General features: G+C 41.2%; 1 protein-coding gene across 1 annotated transcript; it reads right to left on the reverse strand.

Moving 5' to 3' along the window:
• Positions 1 to 4,693: 4,693 nt before the first annotated feature.
• On the reverse strand, positions 4,694 to 6,416 carry LOC122010566 (uncharacterized GPI-anchored protein At1g61900-like). Its single transcript, XM_042567086.1, has 4 exons — positions 6,287 to 6,416; positions 5,586 to 6,167; positions 4,893 to 5,089; positions 4,694 to 4,705 (listed from the first exon to the last, which is right to left on the reverse strand). Exons 1-4 carry the CDS (start codon positions 6,414 to 6,416, stop codon positions 4,694 to 4,696), a joined length of 921 nt encoding a protein of 306 aa, XP_042423020.1.
• Between the last annotated feature and the right edge of the window lie 2,277 nt (positions 6,417 to 8,693).

The following is an 8,693-nucleotide window of genomic DNA, read 5'->3' on the forward strand; positions in this document are numbered from 1 at the left end:
AGGAGGTTAGACGTTGTCGGGTGCCTAGAGGTGGTCTCCCTAATAGGGAGAAGAGTTAGAGCATCCTAGGTGCTCGATTAAAGGTCTAACTCAGTAATAGACAGTTTAAATTAACTTATTAAATGCGCTAGAAGCATTTAAAACAGCAAATTAGATTTACTTCGACTTATGTAGGACTACGGTCCAATGGGTGGGCTCCCACAGTCGCCTCTAGGTTCAGACAACCTAGCTCTAGGTTCAGATAACCTAGAAAGAGCAATTTAGAATAGTTTAGCTATATCCAGTATTTTACTTTTCAGTTGGCACTGTACTGGATTAGATATCCATTGGGCTGGGCTCCCATAGTCGGTCCCTAGGTTTAGATAACCTAGTAGCTCTACTAAATTCGGGACTTGCAACCCCGGGTCTAGTTAGAGATGCGCGCATAGCACGTACAATTGCCGGGCCCCTCAGCAGCATGTTTAGTATTTTCACTTATTATATGTATATGGTTTTCAACCTTTCACAAATTAGTTCGTGAATTCAGTATAGTTCTAGCAGTAGCTCAGTATTAGCGTAGCTCAGTTTTAGTTTCAGTTTCAGTATCATGCTCCAGTTTAGTTTTTCCCTGTGAATATGCATGATGACTTTATGTTCATCTCTTGGTATGCCATGATTGTATGCTTATATGCCATGCCATGCTTAGTTTATTCAGTACAATCAGCATATGTTTTAAACAGCATGATTTTAAATCATATTTGCATCGTTGCATGTTTTTGTGAGGTAGATGGTTTCTTACTAAGCTTTCTAGCTTACAGATGCTACTTTTCTTATACTGCAGATACAGGTAAAAGAAAAGTGGACTAGGGGAGGCTGGAGGTCAATGCAGATCAAGATGTGTGTGGCAGGAACTGGAATAAAAGATCCTCTAGGGATTAGCACCTACTATAGCATTTTACAGTTCATTAGTTTTAGTTTTCGTGTTTTATGCACTTTTAAACGTTAGAATGTTTAACTCATGGAAGATTGGTTTAAGTTGTTAGTAATTATGTTAGAATACTAGTTTTATGTCATTAGAATGTTCCTCATGTAGTGTATAACTCATATGTGAGATTTTGGCACGCCCAAGTGCTGAAATCAGAGTTCAGGGCTGAAATCAGAACTCTGATCGGTCTCCAGACCGATCAGGGCCTGGGCAGTGCCACTGGATCGGTCAGCCGACCGATCCAGACAGATACAGTATGCTACTGTATCCTCCTGGATCGGTCAGCCGACCGATCCAGCACGATACAGTAGTGTTCCAGGAGAGTTTCGGGTGCCTGGATCGGTCTGCCGACCGATCCAGACATACCTGGATCGGTCTGCCGACCGATCCAGCCACACCTGGATCGGTCTGCCGACCGATCCAGTTGGGAACAGAACGACCGCAGCTCCGATCGATCTGTGGATCGATCGGCAGGTTCGGTAGGTAGTTGGGAAGTTTAGTTTCTAGTCCCTAGCTCAGTTGGGATGTCCAGTTTCTCTCCTTAGCATGTGTACACTAGCAAAGAAGGTCTTTAGACCTTTCTGATCAGTTGTAACCGTCCTTAGTAAAGTAAATTTTTTTTTAATTAGCCCAGCTTTCCGCACAGTATAGTTTAGCATAAACTGTAGCGACCGGCCTTACAGCCTAGTAGTTAGAAGGCGGGTCGTTACAGAGTGGTATCAGAGCAGTGTTCTATACTTCCTACACACACATCAGCATTGTACCTACAGCTTCCAAGTAAGAATACCTCTACTCTCCTTATTGTTCTTGCTTTCTAGTTACAGTTCATGTTTATATGCCTACTGCTTGTTAGTATGTGATAGTTTTTAAACATGATATCAGTAGTTATATAACTGTGATTACATTAGTTATGTTATGTTCTCTATGTCTCTAGAAATGGCACGAGGACGCCCAGCTAGAAGGGCACTAGCTACTGAGCCCCAGCAAGAGACAGGCAGTTCAGTGCCTCCTCCTGACCTTACAGCATTAGTGGCTCAGTTACAGCAGCAGCTAGCTGAACAGCAACAGGAAATAGCCACCTTAAAGGCTAACCAGCAGAATACCCCCACAGTCACCCCTGCGACTCCAGTAGTCTTAGAGGTTCCACCGGCTCAGCCTACAGCACCGGCACGCACCAGCAGCCCCAGCAGGTGAGCCAAGAAAGGAAGCCTATCCGATCCAGTGGCGATGGGTGAAGCGGAGAACTTCTCGGGCACTAGTGAACCATGGGATGCACAAGCCTGGTTGAAAACACTAGAGAGCACGATGGAGCTTAGAGTGGCCGAACACGAGAAGGTGAAGTGTGCCTCCTACGCTGACGAGAGGCGCGCGTGGTGGGAAAGAATCGGAATGGCGCCCGATGAACGGATGTTATGGGCTGACTTGAGAAGGAATTCTTGAGAATTCTTTCACATACTGGTTACAAACCGCCACTACGACGAGTTCACGGAGTTTCGTCGAGCAACCTTTCGGTTGAGGAAGCCGTGAAGAAATTCAACAGTTGGCTCGTCTATGCCCGAGTTAGTCAGCTCGGAGAAGGAACGAATCCGGTTGATGCTCAAGATCCTGAGGCCAGAGATAGCAAGCGTGGCTGGTGGCGTACATAGGCCACAAACCACGGAGGAGTTAGTGAGCGGTGCCTTGACCACAGCAGAACAGCATAAAGCAGCAGAAACAAGTCTCCTCCGAGTCCAAAGGCCAAGGAAACTCTCACACTCAAAAACAGCAAGGCCACAGCTCTAACTGGAAAGGGAACTCCAACAGCAAGCGCAAATCAGGGAGTGAACCAAAAGGAGGACCATCTGGCAAGCGACCCAGCTATCTAAAGTGTGCTACTTGTGGGAAATTCCACCCAGGGGTTTGTCGCAAGGGCACACGAGGATGCTTTGAATGTGGACAAGAAGGGCACATGGCCAAGCAGTGCCCGAACAAGACCGGTCTTCTTCAGCCACAGCAGATTCAGTATGCAGGCCAGCCAGCTCAGTTGTATCAGATGCAGGCCGCTCTAGAAGGTCCACTTATCAGCCAAGGCAGATTAGAAGCCCCTCCAGCTATGGCGAATGCGAGGATCTACTCACTCACCAGAGAGGATGTAGCCAATGCCTCGACGATTGTCACAGGTCAGATTAGCATTTTTCAGTATAGTGCTACTGTTCTATTTGATACTGGGGCAACCACTATGTGAAAAATGACTTTTTACTTCGTTGATTACCTGAAGTAAAAGACCTGTTTTTACCGAAGTAGACACACGTGTAGTAAAAAGATTCATTTTACTTCGGATAAACTCCGAAGTCGTAGGCCCAGAAAAAACGAAGTCGTATTGGGTGTCGGGTTCGGACATATTACGAAGTAAAAAGTGCGTATAACTTCGTCGGTTTTTAAAAACACCGAAGTAATAAATCCTTTTCGACTTCATCGTTTAGTATTTGTTGTGAAGTAATATACCTACTTTAACTTCGGTTAAAAATGAAGTAATGGATTACTTTTACTTCGTCATATATCGTTAATTCCTGAAGTAATTATCGATTAAATTACATTTAGCTTCGTTCTGGATCGAAGTAATAGATAGATACTACTTCGAATTTTTTGGTAATAACCGAAGTAGTTGACACTATTTTACAGCAACAAATTGTATTGCTTCGAAGTTATAAGTAGATTTTACTTCGGATTTTATGAATAAAGTGAAGTAATTTTTCTCTTTTTACTGCATTATTTTTAGACTTCAGTAATTTTGAGCATCACAAAAGGTAACTTTATAAGCCTTGATCAAAATAAGCCATAATTTCAGCATATGTTTATACAAAATAAATCTCCCTAAATATGATCAAAATAAGCCATAAAAAACCAAAAACATGTACTGGTTCATTCACACAACCTGTAATTCACTTCAAAAACGAGTACACAAATTCACTCCATTCAATTCTCACTTCATCATATTGTGTCTGCGTATAGTACTGGTTCTTCACACAACCTGCAAACTGCAATTTAGAAAGAACCATCATGTTATGTTTTGTAACTGAAAATTTTAAATCAAAACACAGTAAGTTGACAAAAAAATCATGAATTAAATTAACAAAAGCATGATAAGACAAATAAATATGTATTGTTATATGCACTCTTATAGTAACAATAACATTTCATTAAATGTGCAATAAAAATGATCCAACGCTTTTTTTAACCTTAAGTTTTAGTAGTTCCAATCGCATGGTGATTAGATGCTCAGTTAAATTAATGTATTGCATTCTCAATTTCACATGCACTATGACAAAAAAGCAAAAAATTGTACAATGAGACTTGCACGATTACCCGTGTTGTATGGGATAAGACATATGCTGTCTCTGTTTGATGCTTTCAACTGATTAGCAATGTGTTGTGAAGAGGTACTGCCATCTTGAGCGGCTGGTATTTTGTTGGGATCCACAAACGACACATACTCAGCCCTGTTTGTTTCCTTCAAGTACTTGTACAAGTAACTGCATTCAAGTAATAAAAAACATGGTTACTTAAGACATGAACTCATGCAAAGAGAAGAATTGTATATAAGACATAACTTACCCCATGTAAACCAAAATTTGCCTGGACCCTATCTCTCTCATTTCCATACAGCGCATGACATCCTCTCTCAACAACGATGTACTCACATTACGTCCAAACATGGCTTCATCAAATTCGATAGGAATGGTCTCCTCCTCAGTCATCAGTCTAACAACAAAAGAATACAAAAACTTGCATGGCATTGGTAGAGCACTTTCAACTTCCATGAATTTATTTTTCTCATCAGGAACCTCCAAAATAGCAAATGGTGGTGCAGGTTTCTCCTTTTTCTATAATTTTAAATAATTGTAGCAAAATATATAACTATAGCAACAGAAAAGTGAACTAAAAATACCTTTGTCGTCGGAAATATCACCAATTCTTTTGGCCAGCCAACCACAGTTCCAACAGCATCTATCATTACTGTTGGTCCCGACTTAAGTGGAATTGGAAGCTCTGCTTCCTCCTGTAAAACAACATCAACAGACACCTTTAAGTTGCCTTCCCCAAGTGGAGCATTGTGCAGCATTACATTTGGGCCTCCGTCGGATACTATCGTGCCATATTCCACCACATTCCCCTTATTCTTCACACCATGTCATTAATACTGAATCTCCTTTATAATTAAATATAAATTTTGTTTGGCAACACTTTACCTTTCATTATTCAACTCAAATACTGTGAAATCAATTGATCAACTTAAACCATGCCCTACAACATTAATTCATAATTCAATAATCTATCATGCTACCACTAAGACAAATAATAATGGCATTTTTTAATATAAAAAAAATCCATTGCTCCTTGTTACTTGAGCATCCATATCACCTCTATATGTTCCATTAAGTATGTGTTAATCTTTTAGTTACCAAACTCCTAACTCATAAAGCATGATTATTGGTCCAGTGAGCATACTCTACTCAAAAGAGCACAACAACAATTAGACATTCACTCATGCTAGCAGATTGTGAATCCAAATCAAGAAGCAACTCAAATAAACTACTAAACTAGATGGCAAAGAGTCTGGAAGAAGAAATTGTAAAGTTACCTCCGTTAACATTACAGTTTGATAGTCCTCTCAACACTTGCTTTGCAGATGAAGAATCAAGTCTACTAGATAGCCACCTAAGGACAATGTTTTTACAGCTGTTCACAGTAGATGAATACTCCACTGTTGTATCATTAATTTCCATATTCGTCATCAATCCGCCATCCTTCAAGACAAGGTTTTTTGCAGCTTCATTGATGGCACTTTGACAGATTTGTCTGCAGCATTCATTCACAGCATCAACCTTTGAACATGCAGCAAGGAGTTTAGAAGAGTCAACAACACTCTCAAACCCAATGGTATCATTAATTGGGCAGGATCCTTCAGAGAGGTTAGAAGAGCGGATTGAACAAATATCATGAAGGTCACTAGGGACACCCTGACTTCCAAGAATCTGTTGAATATCTGATAGGCAATAATTTGCATGAACAGAGTCCAACGCAAGTAAACTTGAATCTTTACTTGCTTGTCCAATTAGAATAACAAGGGTAGCCTCGAACTGCGGACAACAAATAACATTGGCTAAGAAAGGAGCGAAGGAGGCCCAACAATCAACAGCAGTTGTTCTTAACAAATTGTCAACTGTAGAAAAGTTCAATGAACATTACCCTACAACAACATGACAAACCAAATAAAAGATCATACAATAAAAGAATACTTGCAATCTATATCTAGCCAGTTATACATGAAACCAAAGAAACCTGATAATTTTGGAGTGCTATTGTGGAAAAATGGTGCTGCCATAGGTGAAGGAGCAAGTAAAGGAATAAAAGGTTGTGGAGCACTGTTTGGAGAAGTATCAGGCAATAAATTTGTTTCCTTTGCCTCCATGACCTGATTCGCTAGTTCAAAGCTATTAACCAATATTTTGTATAGATTGCAGAAGTTCAGTAGACCTGAATGACAAGTACATTTTAGGATTAAGCAACTTACCTGAAACATATAGCTCTTCATAATGATCAACTGCGTATACTGAACAGAAAAAAAAAAATAACATAAACTCGTTGTAATGAAAGTGAACATTCCTGGTACTCTCTATTGCAAGAGAAATTACATGAATCATACTTCGCTCAATAACTTTGAGCTACTTGGTAGTTACGTTACACCTAACAAAAGCTCACCTTTCTATAACAACCAACGCGAGGAAGAAAATTAACCTATCACCAGATTTCACGACACTAGGTTTCACATTATTCAATTCCTCTTTAATTACACAGGAAAAGGTAGTCAAACGCATGGCTACCCCGCAGACACAGCTTTCCAATCAAACACCAATTCCGCGACTAGTTTTCTCTAGAGCAATCTAACGTCGCCACTCAGTCAACCACACGAAACCGCGAAATTTTGCCACCGACCCAGGTAAGGGACAAGCCGGCATCAGCAAAACCCTCGGAGCCAAGATCAAATCACAAACTCGACAAACCAAACGGCAAAATCAGATCTTTGAAACTGGAGCAAGAGGTCAAGAAGTCCGGCGTACTCACAGAAGAGGAAGAGGGAAGCGGCGAGGAGATTCGGAGGGACGGAGAGCGGCGGGGCGCCTCCCCCTTATTTTGCAAAATAAAGGAGGAGAAAAAGAAGAAGAATAAGGAAAAGAAATCGAAGGAAAGAAAACATACGGTATATCTCAAACACTTGCAACCTAAACCCTGCGTAAGAAAGTTCAAGTTGTCAAACCTTATTTCGGAAGCCCTAACGAGGAAACCTTCGTCTCTGTTGCCTAAGACTCCAAATCGGAAGCCCTAATGAGGGGGAACGGAGAGGACTGAAATGAAGGGGAAGGAAGAGAAGGTCCAACCTTATTTCGGCAGAGGGAAGCCCTAACCCAAGAAAACGAAAAAGTGGGGGGAAATAAAAGTGGTCTCAAAATAAAAGTTAACTCTTGTACTATTACTTCAGAGTAAACACTAAAAATTCTATTCACGACGTTACTACTTCGGTATTTAACAACTTTCCGAAGTAATAGCTTATTTCAGTTTAAAGCGAAGCCCGCGTTTTTAAATCTGCGAAGTCTATATTTGTATATACTTCATCAATTTTTTCAGCGAAGTTGATTATACACTTTTACTTCGTATATTTAAATTGATGAAGTAAATCGTGGCGAAGTAAAAAGTCATTTTTCACATAGTGAACCCATTCATATATAGCCAGGGTGTTCTCCGAAAAGTTAGAAATACCCTCAGAAGCACTAAGTGGTCAATTTTTGACGACACTACCTTCAGGAGAGATCATGGCATCCACGCACTGGCTCAGAGCAGTGTCAGTCATTATAGCAGACAGAGAGCTCTTTTGTGATCTGATAGTGCTAGAAATGACCGACTATGACGTTATCTTTGGAATGAACTTTCTGATCAGATACGGTGCTACCATAGAGTGCCATAAACAGAAAGTCATCTTCCAACCTGAAGCGGTAGTGCAATTCGAATACAGCGGGGAACCAAAGAGAAAGGCCAAGAGGTTTCTCTCAGCTATGAAAGCACAGATGCTACTGGATTCAGGATGTACAGGATTCCTAGCACATGTAGTCAATGTCAGCCAGGACAAGAACCAACAGCTAGCAAAGGTTCGAGTCGTATGTGACTACCCAGCAGTCTTCCCTGAAGAGTTACCAGGCTTAGCACCAGACAGGGAGATTGACTTTGAGATAGAGCTCATTCCCGGTACAAATCCTATCTCCAAAGCGCCTTATCGCATGGCTCCAGCAGAACTGAAGGAACTTCAGGAGCTTCTCGACAAGGGTTTCATACGCCCGAGTCACTCGCCATGGGGAGCGCCTGTATTGTTCGTGAAGAAGAAGGATGGAAGCATGCGTGTGTGTATAGACTACGTGCCATGAACCAAGTCACGATCAAAAACGGTATCCTTCCCGAAATCGATGATCTGTTCGACCAGGTGAAGGGAGACGGTGTTCTCTAAGATAGATCTCGGATCAGGTTATCAAAGGTCAAAGAAGGGGACATACCGAAGACAGCATTCAGAACTAGATACGGACACTACGAGTTCGTAGTCATGCCCTTTGGCGTGACCAATGCTCCAGCTACATTCATGGATCTCATGAACAGAGTATTCAGGGAGTATTTAGATAAGTTTGTTATTGTGTTTATCGAT

The sequence above is a fragment of the Zingiber officinale genome, chromosome 8A (genome assembly GCF_018446385.1).
Source record: "Zingiber officinale cultivar Zhangliang chromosome 8A, Zo_v1.1, whole genome shotgun sequence".
NCBI lineage: Eukaryota > Viridiplantae > Streptophyta > Magnoliopsida > Zingiberales > Zingiberaceae > Zingiber > Zingiber officinale.